The 18,380-nt window shown below is 43.2% G+C and overlaps 1 protein-coding gene across 1 annotated transcript in view; it reads right to left on the reverse strand.

Moving 5' to 3' along the window:
* The window catches only part of LOC126252983 (ATP-dependent translocase ABCB1-like), a 231,734-nt gene that overhangs the window by 151,664 nt on the left and 61,690 nt on the right, over window positions 1-18,380 (reverse strand). Inside the window, exons 6-7 of the mRNA XM_049954011.1 lie at window positions 13,170-13,270; window positions 5,612-5,908 (exon numbers count right to left, since the gene is read on the reverse strand). Coding sequence (XP_049809968.1) covers window positions 5,612-5,908; window positions 13,170-13,270 — 398 coding nt within the window. The remainder of the gene's footprint in view (window positions 1-5,611; window positions 5,909-13,169; window positions 13,271-18,380) is intronic.

The raw sequence follows: 18,380 nt of genomic DNA on the forward strand, positions 1-18,380 counted from the left end.
CAAGGAATATCTACACAAATCATTCACTTGTCGCACGATTAGGAAGTACACGACGTACCTCAGCTATGAATTTTGGGTTGGTATTAAAAATGCTTTTCTAAAGACAGTCTGTGAGGGACCGAAAATGGAGCGTTTCGACGAATGTTTTCTGCGGTTTGCAACACACAAATTCAGTACTGTTACTGTCACTGCCCATTTTAAAACCGTAATTCATGAAAGGTTATGCTTCTAATGTTCCTTTCTGACCATGTCACTATACGTGTATTTTCGTTGCAGTTCAACATCTTCCGTTACACCACCTGCCTTCTGCTTAACACCCATAAAGCAGAGATGGTATTTCTTTGCAGTCGATATCATCATTTTAATAAATGTCATTACAGAGAAAATAAACAGAACACCATGTTAATGGTGTTTTTCAATTATTAAGTGTATCTCTGAAAATGGACGTTCCCTTATTTCTTAGAAAACAGACTACATTCAGTTCTGCACAACAATTAGAATCATACCAACAACTGATGTAGCGAATGGACACGAGTCACTAAACAGAATAGAGTGTTCCAAGTTTTTGGGTGTACATACTGATGAAAACTTGAACTGGAAGCAGCGTGTTACTGAGCTGCTCAAAAAAAGTTCAGCTTCTTTTTCTTGGAAACAAACAACACGACCTCCTACATAATATTGTACGGAATAATTTTCTGTGGCAACTAACCACTTATAAAGAAAATACTGATTACAGTAAAGCGAGCAATAACAATAACATGAGCTTTTCACCCGAGTCATCTTGTAGGTACTCCATGAAGGAGTTTGGCATTTTAACCGCACCTGCCGCGTAGGCGTGTGAGTCAGTTTTATCAGCACGTGATGGGGTTTAAAAGAGACGCATTGCAGGTCGCCATTTGGCCGGCAGATTGTGGGACACCTGGAAGGGACAGTGGCCTGATGTTGGACTCCGTGGGAACGTGGAAGCAGGCCTATTTGCCGTCAAGCTTCCAGTCGACCACATCTCACCGCTACATGGGAGGATCGCTGAACTGTGCACCAAGCACACAGTAGCTCACTTCAGAGCTGCGGCTGCCGTTTGGGAACAAGTAATGGACTCCCTGCAACGTTCTGTGTCATCCCGCTCCTACGGTCAGACACTATCAGCAGCCGGCACAAGGGAATTGGGCTCCCGTGTGTAGCGTATAGGGGGGTGCCGTGACTGGGAAGCATGGACTGCTGATGAAGCGTGTCACATTCTCAGCAATGAATCGCGATTTGGCAATGCAATCCTTCCGGTCTTTTGCAGAGGCACAGTTGTGTTGTATTGTATTGTATTGTATTGTATGTTAACCGGGGGCCTAGGAACGACGGAGAGACTCAGTCCCCGCCGCAGTGGTCCACAACCCCATGTCGACTACTGCAGTCCACTTCACCCCTCCGCCGCCCCACACCGAACCGGGTTATTGTGCGGTTCGGGCCCCGGTGGACCCCGTCCCCCAGGGAACGTCTCACACCAGACCAGTGTAACCTCTATGTTTGCGTACTAGAGTAATGGTGGTGTATGCGTACATGGAGAACTTGTTTGTGCAGCAATCGCCGACATAGTGTAGCTGAGGCGGAATAAGAGGAACCAGCCCGCATTCGTCGAGGCAGATGAAAAACCGCCTAAAAACCATCCACAGACTGGCCGGCTCACCGGACCTCGGTACAAGTCCGCCGGGCACATTTGTGCCAGGGACCAGACGCCCCTTCCCAGTCCGTAAAGCGGTGCGTTAGACCGTGGGCAAATGATGATGATTCGGACAACACAACACCCAGTTCCTGAGCGGAGAAAATCTCTGACCCAGCCGGGAATCGAACCCGGGCCCTCAGGATTGACATTCTGTCGCGCTGACCACTCAGCTACCGGCAGTGGACCACAGTGGTGTTACTCATGGCGTCATGGAGTGGCGAGCCATCGGGTATGACTTGAGGTCACTGCTGGTAGTGATTGTGGAGGAGGAAGAAGAGGAGGAGATTAGGTTCAAATGGCTCTAAGCACTAAAGGACTTAACATCTGAGGTCATCAATCCCTAGACTTAGAACTACTTAAACCTAACTAGCATAAGGACATCACACACATCCATGCCCGAGGCAGGATTAGAAACCTGTGACCGCAGCAGCAGCGCGGTTCCGGACTCAAGCGCCTAGAACCGCTCGGCCACAGCGGCCGGCAGGAGATTAGGATTTCTATACTTGTGGTAAGGTCTTATGGGACCAAACTGCTGAGATCATCGGTCCCCAGGAACTGAGGACGTGTTGAAACGGAGCAGCACTACTTAATCTAACTTAAACTAACTTACACTAAGGGCCACACAGACACCCATGCCCGAGAGAGGAATCGAACCTCCGACGGGGAGAGCCTCGCGGGCCGCGACAAGTCGCCTTATATTGTGCGCCTATCTCGCGCGCTCCAAGAGATTGGGGTTAAACGTCCCGTCGACAACGAGGTCATTGGAGACAGAGCGCAAACTCGGATAACGGAAGGATGGAGAAGGGAATCGGCCGTGCTCTTTCGAAAGAACCATCCCAGCTCTTACCTTAAGTGATTCATGGAAATGAAAGGACGCGGGTTTGAACCGTCGTTCTCCCAAATGTGAGTTCAGTGTGCTAAGTACGGTAGTGACTGTGGTAGCTCAGACTACACCATCGTCCGTTACCAAATCCCGTGTCCTCAAGTGTTATACGTCTCATTCGAAGGCATCGTGGTGACGTTTCTCAACAGGGCAATGCTCGAAACTTTCGGGCAGATTAAAATGGAGTGCCAGATGGGGAACGGAACACGAGAACTTTGTCTTTCGTGGGCAAGTGCTGCCAGTCGTTGGCACGAAATCTTTTTCATGCGCGAATAGCATTTTAAATGTGGAATTTAATATTTCTGCTGTGCTATCAGCATCAGATAGATCTATGAGATATTAAAATGGTCGGTTTGCACCCGTTCGTTGACCTTACGTATGACATAGGTATTTACGATAGATCTTTCGCCAGAATCTAATAGTAAAAATTATTGTAGACTTCACGCAGGATTCTTGTTACGGTTGCATGTATTGATAATCTCTGAATGGTGCCAGTAAACGAGTTTGAGTCTTTGCCTCCTTATATATTATTTGGATCGCAATTTTCCAGCCCGCTGCTCACAATTTCTTTCAGCTTTTACCCCAACCGCTCCGTATTAAATAACTTTATAGTGACTGTCAGTCAGGCCATCAAACAGTACTCTCTAATCAAGCCTTATGACCTTTCTGCCTTTGTCTCATCATCATCATGGTCACTAATCCTGTCCAAACTGATGACACTCTCGAAAAGATCAGTTCTGTTTGTCACAAAGGTGTCTGAAATATTTCTTTCGCTTGTAGGATGATGGACTAGAACGTACTTCGAGATAGTGGTCAGATAATATTTTTAGTATTACAGCAGGAAATTGCTTGTGCTTGCTGATAAGAAATGAGAATCGTGTCACGAATCGACCTACCGCACCAGGCCACCGTGAGCACTTATCTTTGTCTAGAGGACGTCCAAGGGCGGCCTTTAAGAAGTCTTTAGCGAGCTGACACTCTCGCAGACAGTTCGCCGACGAGGCAACTGTTACTTAGCTGGAAAACTCGTGGGGCGTGCGTAGCACCTAGCGGTCCGGGGTTTGCGAAGTGCTTTCGACGATGGCTACTGGGCCGCGTTCCGGCGTAGCTGGTGGTGTAGCGGGAAGAGGGGCCTTTTCCACCGAAGCCTGGGTCTGATGCCGCGACCCGCCGTCTGTGGAAGAGGTCCACTCTAGGTTCCGTAACGGCACCGCAATCTGCATGTTTACCGTTTCTCCATTAATACCCAGTGAGAAATTTTGAAGTGGTTTTTTGCATTTAGTAGTGCAGCAGCGTTGTCCTAACTGTAGTTACGACACATTACAACAGATGAGTGTCTCGCAAGGGGTGCTGACTTAGGCAATGCTCGTTAACTGGGCGGATCTCTGAGAGAATCAGATACCCGCTAATTATCATCTCGCTATTGAAATCGCTTGATCTGTTTTACAAGGGGCTTGTTTATATATTTAATTAATTATATTCAAGGTTGATATGACTCAAATCTTAAGATTTATCTTTTAACTTTTATTTTTGTAATATTTATTTCAGTAGTATTATTTTTCTTATACCCGTGGTGAAACTTACTTCTAATTACATGCTTGCTGTTTACTGCGCCGTTGATGAGAGAAGTGGATAAGGGCATACGACCTTACATTCACCAAATTTTTTCGTTGTGAAGAGTGTAAAAAGTTTTGGTGTGATTTTTAACGTTCTACCTGAGTTCCTTGCGGGTCCTCCTTATGGAATTGGCCCAGCCTGGGATCGCTAAGCTATTAATGGGATTATTTAAGACCAGTAGTGTGGGTTTTCCAACCAAAAACGTCTTGCAAATGCAGCGAAATTGTCTTAACTTACTGTAGCTGTCCGTTAGATAACATGGTAGCAGGAATTTTTACTTGTCCTTTCTTATATTATAAAACAAAGTGTTAATGAAGGAAGGGTGCAGCTAATCCCTAAATCTAATTTCTAAAGGGTGAGATTCAGATATTTGTTGCGTCTCTTTATTGGGCGAGTTAGTTTTATTATGTCTGTAATAACAGCCTTGTGTATCTTTTAGACACAGTTAGATTGGGCTGCTTGGCCACGTTCTTGTGGAGTGTCTCGGGTTCTGCCGCCCAGTGCGAACGGCTTGAAGCACTAGGAAATTGATCAGAATATTTTGTAAAACTTTCACCTTCAGATTTCTTATTACAGTTGTTGTAGATGCCTTTTCTTAAAACATTCATTAAATTAGTTTATATGTTTCGCGATTTGCCAAGTCAAGGTTAATTTGGGTGTTACTGTGAGTTTATGTACATTATTTCATGCACTGCTAAAAGCTTTTAAGACTGATTGAGTTTATTTAAAGCCTATACCGTTAAGATTATGTAATTTTACCCTCAAATGTTCTTTTATGTAAAGAATATTTGGTACATTTCATTGTAACTAAACGTTTGACTTGCAGTGCTCTCAAGTTAGAAATTGCTAACAATACCCTTTGGTTTTGCCGGCCGTCCTCGACTTTGCTTATTTATGTGCAATCTTGTAATCTTAATAAATTGTGATTTAAATGTGCATTAACGAATTATGTTCAATCCCCATTTGCCCAGGCCTTCCTAGTCATTCCTAGTAGAGTTGTACTGAGACGTCTCCGTGAGGTTCAAATGGTTCAAATGGCTCTGAGCACTATGGGACTCAACTGCTGAGGTCATTAGTCCCCTAGAACTTAGAACTAGTTAAACCTAACTAACCTAAGGACATCACAAACATCCATGCCCGAGGCAGGATTCGAACCTGCGACCGTAGCGGTCTTGCGGTTCCAGACTGCAGCGCCTTTAACCGCACGGCCACTTCGGCCGGCCGTCTCCGTGAGTACTTATAACTTTCTCTGATGAGACAAAAGGAGAAAAGGCAGCATATAAGAAACCCTAGAGCTTATGAGATCGTCATACCGCAATATTCACAATAACTGAAGGGAAGTTCGTCTACAGTCACCATACCGTGAGTGTTCTCTAAGTAAGAAGTGTGCATCTCACCTTTGATCCTCCTTGTCCTGTCCACCGAAGGCGATAACGGTGCGGATGCCACTGAGCACCTCTTCTGCGATGCCTCCAGCCTTTCCGTAAGCGTGGAGCTCTTTCCGGACGAGACGCGACGATATCACCTCTGTGGTGACGATCGAGGCGACGATCAGTGGGAAGGACACGAGGCACACCAGGGCCAGCTCCCAGCCACGAACCAGTGCCATCAACACTCCGCCGATCACGTTCACCTGGTACATCACGAACATGGCCACCTTCTCTCCGATGCCGTCCTCCAGTTTAGTCAGGTCCCTGTGGACATCGAAGGCTTTGTAGTCAGAGTGCTTATATAACATTAGGTAAATGGACTGATCAGCGATGACCACCCATTTAATAGCACGTTGGGCCAACTTTGTAACATAATACGTCACCGATCCTACGTGACACAGATACATGGCACTATTCCCATAAAATTACAGGCCGGTGGATTGCGGGCTTGGAACGGTCAAATGGTTCAAATGGCTCTAAGCACTATGGGACTTAACATCTGAGGTCATCAGCCCCTAGACTTAGAACTACTTAAATCTAACTAACCTAAGGATATCACACACATCAGGATTCGAACCTGCGACCGTAGCAGCAGCGCGGTTCTGGACTAAAGGGCCTAGAACCGCTCGGCCACAGTGGCCGACTTCGAACGGTCTCTTGATAGCGTTATGGATGTGTTCCATTGGGTGCTGATCAGGCGAATCTGGTGGACAATACATCAAACCACTGTATTGGGTACCATACTGGAATACGCCATCAATGACGAAGTGATGCGGACACAGGTTTCTGCAAAAATTTATTCAGGATGGCGCTAGATTTCAAAAGTGTCATTTCCTATATAACTGATTAGTCCGACGTTGCAAGGAAATACAGAAAGCTTACTCTATCTTACACGTTTGATCGTTATCCGGCCAATATTTTTTGAAGATAGATTACTGTGATACCTTAAAAATCCATATATTTCATTTGAGTAACCAAATCGTCGTTTTCACATTTTTAATGTGAATGGATTTAGGAAACTTGCGAAAACAACTATAAAATTTGCCATTATACTGTTCACAGTCTGAAACTAAACCACAATGGTCCTGTTTAGGTCCGTTATTGTGTAGGCATGGCAACTGGACTACAGAGCTCATAGCTCCATCGCTGGATGTCGCTCTCGGTTACACCTCACATTTCAAGAACCATTTAATTTCAGGTGGTCCTAAGACCTTTTCGACATCGATTTTGGTATTTTTTATGCATTTCGATCCATAGATGAAGTATAAATGAATACATACAATACATAATAACGATGTCTTGATGGCCCACTACAGTCACTCTACCGTGTAAGACAGGATAAATTCTCTGTAACTCTAGGCGGGTCAGATGCAAACCTACTGTAGAGACTAAGATATGCAACAGGTAAAGAGGCTGCAGGAATTGGGGACGTGTTGAAACGTAGCACCCCATTCTGAATGCCGTTTTCATAAAAATTAGAGATTCATTTTGTAATTCATAGACTGACAACAGAGTAAATCAGTATGGCAATGTTAATGCATGAGATGTACTCATGGTGAAGTAGGGTGCTCTATGAAACTGTAATTTTTTCCCTTTGTTAACACGTTGATGAGCTTATTTGGTTGTGAAAGTTTCTGATGTACATGCGAACAAACAGTGCGCTGAATATGAAACGGCAACAAGGGAACGCAACGACCAAACGGGAGCGACCAGGTGCAAGGACTGGCCATCTGGGTGGTGAATTCGCGCCACAGGGCTGCGATGCTTCGGCTCATTACATGAAAGTAGGTATGTTAGAGTGCTCTTTACGAAAGTGTAACCTGTTTTCTTCTAACACTCAGAGTTTTTACGTAATTCCTGAAGTATTTTAAATATCCCGCATAATACTTATACTGCTATAGATCATAAAGCAATACAGCATGATGGACTGTGGAAAGATCGATACTTCTCGAGTTGTTTAGAGGTATACAAACGCATCAGAGTCATTTGAGTATAAATTTGAAGTGAAATTTGTGTGTGTCGACGTTACCAGATTATTTCAAATCAGACTAGTAATGGCCGCGCGGAGTGGCCGTGCAGTTAGAGCCGCCATGCCACGGATTGCGTGGCCCCTCCCGCCTGAGGTTTCGAGTCCTCCCTCGGACATGTGTGTGTGTGGGAGGGGGGGTGTTGTTGTTGTTGTTGTTGTTCTTAGCATAAGTTAGTTTAAGTAGTGTATAAGTCTAGGAACCGATGACCTCAGCAGTTTGGTCCCTTAAGAATTCACGCACACACAGCCTAATAACGGCGATTTCCTAATGAAGATCGTTTGAATGGCCCTGATATGTTTCGTTACGTCTGCTGCTCTCTGACTCTCAGAAGCAAGAGAGAGGACATAACCATATTGGTCAAAAAAGCGTAACTATTTTATTTCGGTATAAAGTTTGGACATCAGGACAAAACTATTGCGCCACATACTGTTTGTCATCCATGCATTGCAGGTTTGATGAAATGAGCACAAGGCAAGCAGAACTCTGGTTCAAATGGTTCTCAGTACTATGGGACTTAACATCTAAAGTCAGCAGTCCCCTAGAACGTAGAACTACTTAAACCTAACTAACCTAAGGACAGAAAACACATCCATGCCCGAGGCAATATTCGAACTTGCGACCGTAGCGGTCGCACGGTTCCAGACTGAAGCGCCTAGAACCGCTCGGTCACACCGGCCGGCGAACTGTTTACCCACACCTAAAATTAGCCGTATCACCTGTAGCACATGGTCATAACATTCCCGTGCCTGAAATACCCACTGCTTTAGAATTTTCAGCATCATCATCGTCATCGAATGAAACTTCAGATTATGACTCCACACCCACAAAAGGACGACCAGTGCAGTTTACACAAGAAGAGCCGAATGACTTGGTAACAGCACAAGTTTTGTGGGCTAGATTAAAGGAAAACGTTTGCTTACGCCGGGCACAACATTCTACTGGTCTCGATCGAGAGAACCTGGATTTCGTGAGTATTTCAATACAGAATGCTCCCTTGTTTACTGCAAGATCATTGATGGTGTGTAATCAAGTTACGGTGTTACGTACAAGACCAATGAATGAAGGCCACTTATAGATTGTTACAAAAGAAGTCTCAAGGTCGTACTTCTACACAGTGGAAATAAATACGGCCCAGAGCACTGTGCACTTAAAAGAATATGGAGATGTTGCTGAAGGCATCGAACTACGCGAAACACCAGAGGGTTGTATGTGGAGATCTGAAAGTAACAGAATACTGCTGGGGCAACAGTCAGGCTTTATGCAGTTTCCATGTTTTCTGTGCCTCTGAGACAGCTGTGTCAGTGAATCGCATTGGAGCAGAATGCAATGGCTCAGGAAAACAACAATACATCCTGCGGAGAAAAATGTGATAAGAGAATCTCTGGTGAAACAGTTCGTCGAAGCATTGACAAAAATGGTGATTAAGTTCCAAATTTTCTTTTCTACCTCAGGCTAAACTTAAAGAAGGAATATTTGTGGAACCGAACATTAGAAGTTTGAAGAAAGATGAAGTATTTGAAAATGTACTAACACAAGAAGAGCGACCGGCGTGGACAGAATTTAGGACTGTGGTTAATAAGTTCTTACGGAATAGAAAACACCAATATTTCAAAGCCATGGTGGAAAATATGTTGATTGCCTTGAAAACTTAAGATGCAATGTGAGCCATAAAATCCGTTTTCTTCGTAGCCATCCTAACTTCCTCCTGACAATCTTGATGGTGCTAGCGAAGAACATGGAGAAAGGGCTCATCAAGACATAAAAATAATAGAATCACTTATCAAGGCAGGTGGAATGAGGAGATGGCGGCTGATTACTGTTGGCCTGGGTGACTACGTGCATGACGGAAATCTAGGTATGCAGTTAACATCATTGCGACTGCTTACTGTACCCTTTACTACTTGAAAAAAAAATCAAATTGGCAGTTTAGGTGCAATATCCTGGCAGGAATTGTATGTAAGTGGCTAACAGGTGGGCCATATGTTCTATCAGCTTTTAGAAGTTTCGTCTACAAGAACTCCACTTCCAAAAATGTTGCAGATGTGCTGTATGATGGTTCCCTCCAAGTAAAAGGAACGAGGTGGTTTACGCATACTGAGGGTCCAGCATATTTTACACTATTCCCGATGCAGTACATAATATCTACCAAGGGACATGAATAGGCAGAGGAGTGTGGGTTTCAAGAAGAGGAGATTAGTGTTTAACGTCCCGTCGACAAAGAGGTCATTCGATACTGAACGGAAGCTCGGATTAGGGAAGAATCCGAAAGGAAATCGACCGGGCCCTTTCAAAGGAAACATCCCTGCATTTTCCTGAAGCTATTTAGGGAAATCATGGAAATCCTAAATCAGGATGGCTTGACATGGGTTTGAACCGTTGTCCTCCCGAATGCGCGTCCAGTATGCTAACCAATGCGCCACCTCGCTCACTGGCGGGTTCCATAGTTTGCATATCCTTCATTTACGCCCTTTGAATTACAGTCTGAGGAACCATGTGGGGCCATTATCTCGTGCAGTAGACATTCCTAGTGTATAGGCGCTTCATCAGTTTACTACGGGAGACAGTGAACTGTTTCACACTTTCAGGGAACGACTACGGGGTGCGACAACCAAAGATCCGACAAGTGTGTGCATCTATATAATCAATCGAGGAACGGTCTGACACTTTTTTATTAGATTCTGGCTTGAGAAATTTGTAGAACGATCTTTCAATAATATTAAAACTGATAGACTTTTCTCTTTTTCTTCCAAGAGGAATTCCCTCAGAGACATAGAGGGGATTTTGTCATAATTCCGGTAGAGGTTGTAATGGAGAATGATATGATGTAGGCAACATGGCGCCATAAATTGCTGACATCATCAAGTAGCACCTCAAAAGTTCATTGTGTCATGTAACGTTACAAACACGAAAATACTTTGTTCGCCGTCAAAGTGACCTACAATAGCCGCAGACTAACAGACATTTGGTAATATGTATAAAGGAGCTGGCTACTGTGAGGGAAGGTTCTTTTTGAAATCGGTGTTACACGATTTTTAATTTAATATCACCGTAAAAGTTGCCTAGCTGTCTCTGATAGTACTATGTCTCTACCCGTTTCCCCCTCATCAATCAGTCTGAGCTGCTTAAGATGGAAACATAACTTCCATCTTTGTGAATGATGGTGTTATCATAAACCTTGTTATTTTTAAGTTCTTTTGATATCTAAGGAATGACGCATTGTTAAAAAATCCGACTAGTCTAAGTATACAGATGATTTTGTAACGGGATGTTGTTGGATATTCTTCTGCTAGACGATTAGTCGATCTAAATTAGTCCACAACTTAAAAAAAAAGGTTTACGAACGAAGACTATGGAGCACAACTTAATACCTTACTGACAATGACCGGTTTTGCCCCAGAGTCTAAAGAACCTGCAGTGCTGTCTGTCGCTTTTGAACCAGGTATACACACGTTTTTTTCGTGCCGTTTTCTTTGTTCCAGACACATCGTAAGTGTCTGTGTTGCAGTTGTTCGCAGTATATAAGAAAACACCATTGCATTGCCCTGCAACTTGCAATTTTACATATAATATAGCTTTGCTTATCCCTGTGTTGGTCAACGTGATATGTTCTATCACTTAATTTTGCATGGAAGTGAAACGTGGACGATAAAAGGTTCAGACGACAATAGAATAGAAATGTGGCGCTAAATGTGGCGCTACAGAAGAATGCTGAAGATAAGGTGATTATGTATCCAATTAGGAGGTGCTGAATATAACTGTGGAGAAAATTGTGGCCAACTTGACTAACACAAGGGATGGGTTGATAGGACACACTCTGAGCCATCAAGGGATCGCTAGTTTAGTACTGGAGTGAAATGTAGAGGATAAAAGTTGTGGTGGGAAACCAAGAGATGAATACAGTAAACAGGCTCAAAATGATGACGTTGCCGTTGCTATTCGGAGATGACGAAGTTTGGACAGGATGAAGTAGCATGGAGAACTATATAAAACCATACTTCGGACTGAAGACCACAACAACAATAACTATCGAATTACTCTGAAACACTCCCAGAATGTTATCTCTTGTCTTTAGATGAGTTCCGTTTAGGAAAAAGTGTAGGAATTTTTAAATGCTGTTCTCTAGAACAGGGACTTCAAACTGTGCAGCGCTGCTTACAGGGGCGACGTGGCCATACAGTAAAGGCATCGCGGTGGTTTTATAAAAATGGTTACTTGGTTTATTTGCTTTCTGGGTAAAGGAACAACACGTGCGCTAGTAGTGATATCTAGCGAGCCGGAAAGTAAGTGTTGTTTGTCTTCTTAGATCTGAGTCTGTCTGTCAGCATGGAAAATTTGTAAGTGAAAGTACAAAATATAACACAGAAGACTTTCTAGCCATGGCAGCCACAATCTGGATGTATCATTCTGAAGATAGAGTAAAACTTCTTCACCAGTAAGTACTGTATTTATAAGCACGACCAGTTTCGCAGCATTTTAACAGCACCATGAGGTGCAATCTCTACAAAGTAATAAAAAAATAATGTAAGGCAAGAAACAGTAACTAAAGTGAAAAGATATACAGGCAGAACATACTCATAAAATCAAGTCATGTTCTGGTCAGGAAAGAGAATACGATTATAAAACAGCATAGAACGTTCCTGTCGTACCTAGAAAGGACAAAAGCTAAAAAAGAACTACCTAATAACAAACTCCCAGGTAGGTAAAATAGTATTAAATTCCACTTATCAAGAGTACCTGGTAAGCTAAGGACTCGCCATATACCAAAAAAGTGATCAAAAACCAATCGTGCGTGATCATCTACGGGATTATGTAAAATTAAGCGGCACCGGTCTTGATAGTATTTCAAAGTATGTTCCGAAGACGCGTGTAGACGAAAACGCTCGAAGTAGACAGGTCTGAATTTCGATTATACGTTTACTACTGTAGGAAATGAAGAACAACCACAGTGTGTCACTTGTGTCAAAGTCCTAGCTACTGAAAGTATGCTTCATAACAAAATGAAACGACATTTGGAGTCAGAACACGGTAGTTCGGCAAATCCACCGCGAGAATACTTTTCCAGAAGTTCAGAGAAATAACAAAACTAACAAAGTCATGTGGAAAGGGAGCCACGGATCTTTACGTTCAGGTCACGGGAGCTGTGGACGCAAAGCTTGCCGGCCGTTGTGGCCGAGCGGTTGTAGGCGCTTCAGTCGGGAACCACGCTGCTGCTACGGTCGCAGGTTCGAATCCTGTCTCGGGCATACATGTGTATGATGTCCTTAGGTTAGTTAGGTTTAAGTAGTTCTAAGTCTAGGGCACTGATGACCTCAGATGTTAAGTGTCATAGTTCTCAGAGCCATTTGAGCCATATTTACAAAAAGCTTGAAAATGGCTGCACTTGGCAGCAAAAGGATGAATGCAGTTAATTCGTATTCAAACCATACTTAGGCAAGCTTGAGAAATGCTCTTAGCCGATTTTGGGTTAAACGTCAGCAGAACATACTTATACTTACTCGGACATACGGCTGGCGAACTCCCCGGTCTGCTGTGTATCGTACCAGCCAATATCCTGCTGCAGTGCAGACTTCAGGTACAAGTCGCGGATGCGATGAATCTGTGCAGAAGAAAATCGTGCATTACGCCATACTTCAACGACAGATCACATAAAGTTCAAGTTTCCTGGTTTCCTGGAAGGAGAATACGGATGGAACCTCTTACGATCGCTTTTCAGCACTCTGGAAGTCTCTGTATAGGGGCTGGAGATAAACGTGGAAACACCACAAATGCAACACGTTACCATATATAATAGGGCGTAGAAAAACCGTAGCCATTCGAAACAAGTTACTGTCTTCTCGAAATGAATAAATACAAGTGCTAAATCATTTTACTAGGAATTATATACCATTCTTCCTGAAAAATAGTGGCAGTTTCAGGTAAGGATGATAAAGCCGGACCAAACAACCCATAAAGGCCTAGAATCTACGTCTACATCTACATACGTACTCTGTAAGTCATCGTACGGTGCGTGGCTGAGTGTATCCTGTACCATTGCTAGTCATTTCCTCTCCTATCCCACTCGCACATTCGCACATAGAGCGAGAGAAAAAGGATTGTCCATATGCCTGTGTACGAGCCATAACCTCTCTAACCTTATCTTCATGGTCCTTACGCGAAACAGACATTGGCGGCGGTAGTATTTTTCTGCAGTCAGTCTCATATACTTGTTCTCTAAATTTTCTCAATAGTGCCCCTCGAAAAGAACGTCACCTTCCCTCCATGGATTCTCATTTGGGTTTCCGAAGCATCTCCGTAACAGTTACGTGTTGTTCGAACCTACCGGTAACAAATCTGGCAGCCCGCCTCTGAAATGCTTAGATGTCCTCGTTTTAATCCGATCTGGTGCGGACTCCAATCACTCGAACAGTTCTCAACAGTGACTCACACTAGTGACTTACATGCGGTGTCCTTTACAGATGAACCACACTTTCCTAAAATTCTCCAAATATACCGAAGTCGATCATTCGCCTTCCTTACTACAGTCCTTACATGCTCATTACACCTAATATTGCTTTGAGACGTCACGGCCAGGTATTTAAACGACGTGACTGTGTCAGACAGCGCGCTGCTAATTCTGTACTGTTAACACCACGGATTTGCTTGTTCTACTCATCTGCATTAACTTACCTTTTCCAACATTTAGAGGTAACTGTCATCATTCATCACATAAACTAGAAATTTTATCTTGGTCGTCTTGTATTCGCCTACAGTCATTCAATGACGACGCCTTCGCATACTCCAGGCATCTTCAGCAAACAGCCGGAGACTGTTACTTACCTTGTCCGGCAGATCATTTATTTATGTAGAAAATAACAGTGGTCCGAACACACTTCCCTGGAGTACTCCTGGCAATACCCTTGTCTCTGATGGACACTCCCTGTCGAGGTCAACATACTGGGTTCTGTTAATACTGAAATCTGGTAACTGTGGTGACCAGGGCAGATGGGACAATTCATCCTCCTGCTCACCAAACAAGTGCTGGACGATGTGAGCTGTATGGACGGGGTCCCGTCGTCTGGAAAAACAGCACCGCAACTGGGGAACGAACACTGTAGCGTGGGATAGACCTGATCAGCCAAAATTGGCACACAGACCTTGGCACTAAAGTGACCTTGCTGGACTACCACGTTATGGCTGCCCAAATCATCACGGAGCCCCCGCCATGGTTCACTCTTGGCACGTAAGCTCGGCCAGCAGTTGCAAACAGCGTGAAACAAGACTCGTCGAAACGAATTAAATTCTTCCTTTTCTGCATAGCCCTGGATTTCTCACTGCGGCATCACTTTGGGAATTCCATCTCGCCCTACAGTGCCTGGCGTATGGAGCTGTCTTTGTCTTGTTTTTTTGCTGACAGGGTTCGCGCGTGTGACATTGAGCTCTGCAGTGACTTTTGTACCTGTCTTCCCATTTTTCATTTTTCATCTCACTCCTCTTCAATGAACGTCTGTCGTGATCACTCAACACACTTTCATCCGCGTTGTGACTCAGTGGATGATGTTTTTCTGCTTTCCATGTACGCGGTGTAGATCTTGGGCTACCTCCGTTGAGGAAGCATCCATCAAACGAGCGCCAATAATTTGGCCACGTTGGAAGTCACTTAGCTCGGGTATAATGCACTCGCAACAATACAAAACGCGCTGTTCTGACCACGACTGACTAACAACGCACTGAGGACATTTCACAGGCGCCGTTCACGGTCAAATACAGCAGCGCTACCTCCATGCTTGACTATACATTTATTTTCAGGCGTGTAGTTCTTTCGATTTTCCTAAACTTTTGCCCAACCCCTTTATTTACATTCTAATTCATACAGTCGAACTGCAGTATTTGAACTCTATATACAGAATTAATTTTCCTCTTCTGATAATCACTAACAATAGTTTATCAAAGACATGATTTTCATTTAAAGGCCGACCGGTGTGGCCGAGAGGTCGCAGGTTCTAATCCTGCCTCGGGCATGGATGTGTGTGATGTCCTTAGTTAGGTTTAAGTAGTCCTCAGTTCTAGGGGACTGATGACCCCAGATGTTAAGTCCCATAGTGCTCAGAGCCATTTGAACCATTTTTTTGCATTTAAAGTCACAGCGAAGTGCTGGCCATTAGATATTACAAACAATAAGGAGGGCAGCAACTGTATGTAGTCATGTCGACGCAAAAGTCGCGGCATCGTCTGAAGAATGTAATGAACGCACCTAAAACTTGTGTCAAATTGATCGGTTGAGTTTTAATTTACGTCCAAGGTAATATAGTCAGTCATGAATGGGTGAACATAAATTTTATTGTTCACCCGTTAACAAACAGGAAAAAATATCTTGCGCACGAGTTGCTAGAAACACATGCAACATATCAACTTGTAAAGCAGCTATAATTTTGCTAAAAATAGCCCACTAAGCATTTTCTTTTACATGTAACTCTTCAGATAGTAACGGATGTTTCAAATTTGTTAGCCGCGCGGTATTAGCCGAGCGGTCTAGCCGCTGCAGTCATGGACTGTGCGGCTGGTCAATTGAAATTTGATTATGAACACATTTCACGAAAGCTAGATGATAATCGCCGGGTTAACGTATGTCTAACAATGAAATTAAAAATAATAATTACTTTCCACTCAACCCGTAGACATTCGCTTTTTGCTACGAAATAATACTAGACTTAGGATCAAGGCGCACAGTTGTCTAGCAACAGTGCATCCGTCTCATTCTACGACACACAAACTTGCAAACGTTTTTGTAGAAACGTGGTACCTAATGATATTGTAAACTAGCCAATAAGCGTACAGACTCTTCAACATCTGTATGTATTTTGATCAGTTTGCAAAGTATTACTAAAAACCATCCGCCATACTTGTCGTTCTGGAGGAATAGTGAGACTATATTACAGCACACAAGCATTTTAAGAAGTAGTCTCTCGTACGTAGCTGCCTGTCGCGGAGGCAGATCAGCATTTGACTCATTAGATCCTATCTTTGCCGATACACGCTTTATAACCTCAAACTTGAAAAATGCGTACGCAATCTCGATAGTCAGCCACCAGATGACTTTTGGTATTTTCTATACCCGTCGAACTGTAATTACAGAAATTATTTTGTCCTTATGTTTGAAATCTAAAATGACAGATTTATCGTCGCCATGTAACGAAATGCACTATTACCCTATTTCACAAACTTACTTCAATTAGTTATAAAGGCTACTAGATTGTTCCCTGGGTAGCGATGTCACATATAACCACGAGCGCTACAGCTAGCGATTACCGGCATTGCGAACTGCTTATTCTTCATCAAAGTTCTACTCGGTAGCTTCTTTAAAACAGCACAGAAATATTCTAATAAATAAAACCACATCGAATGACAACCTGCACTTTATGGGTTGAAAATCCAATATTTCACTGGAAAATTATTCATAAAAAAACAAATTTCTTAACATTTCACTGTCTGGTTATATGAATCATTCACATACAATTTGTACGAGGGACAAAAATTAAAGTTGGATTTATCTCAGGGCTTATCTCGCCATCCTGTCAACAATGTCAACCCAAACGGCGCTTGGTAATCATTCAGTGTTATCTACATGGATCGTTGAATGGTTATGTGGATACACCTACTATGTCACTGATAAAGGCAGACCGATAATCGGAACCCTTTACTGGCTCAGTACTGTCTGCTTGCCACAGCAATACCTCGAAGCATTTTCATTGGTATGACGAATAAATGAGCGACCACACTCCTTATCTGTATTGCATAAATAATCACTCAGCAATAAAAGAAAAAGAAACTTAATTAAGTACTGAGAAAATATCCCTTTTCACAAGCTGTCTTTTTATTATAATTTTAGATTATTTTTCCTTACTTTCAGTGATTCAAACTCATTGTTATGTCATGGCAGTTAGATTTAGCAGCAGTGTGGACTCTATCGACAACATTTGACAATCTGCTTTCACCCGTACTCGACCTTAAGAAGTTTTTTGGTCATCTTTAATTCCCTTAAATTACTTTCACAAGATGATTCAACCATTGCATTGTCATAACTATTGTAGTATATGAGTAATCATCTCTCAAACCTTACTTTGAAGAAAACTCCAAAATATCCCAATCGGAAACCGTGTAAATCCTCTTTGTCAGCTCTTCTATCTGTAACCTGGAAGCCGGTCGAAGTGGCCGTGCGGTTAAAGGCGCTGCAGTCTGGACCCGCAAGACCGCTACGGTCGCAGGTTCGAATCCTGCCTCGGGCATGGATGTTTGTGATGTCCTTAGGTTAGTTAGGTTTAACTAGTTCTAAGTTCTAGGGGACTAATGACCTCAGCAGTTGAGTCCCATAGTGCTCAGAGCCATTTGTAACCTGGAAGCAGCTGTTGCATTTAGTACCTCCGCTGTATCAAAATCTCGGCTATATGCGACATCAGAAGCAGAAGAAAATTTATCTACATTATGCACAGAGTTTTCATTTAAGGCCTTTCGTTACAATAAATTAAGGTAAGATGTAGTAGTGTGATAGGGGAGAGTTGCCTTCTCTACTGTACCGGCTCCACATTTCTGTCATTACTAAATGAATTCAAAACTCTTTTACTATCCGAAATTTAGTGATGTCAGTGTGAACTACCTCTTTCTCGGAGCCATACTGCCAGCTATGAGTTCTGTATGAGGAGCAGATTTTCTGATGAAAACGTTGATTTTGC

This window comes from Schistocerca nitens, chromosome 4, assembly GCF_023898315.1.
Source record: "Schistocerca nitens isolate TAMUIC-IGC-003100 chromosome 4, iqSchNite1.1, whole genome shotgun sequence".
Classification (NCBI taxonomy): Eukaryota; Metazoa; Arthropoda; class Insecta; order Orthoptera; family Acrididae; genus Schistocerca; species Schistocerca nitens.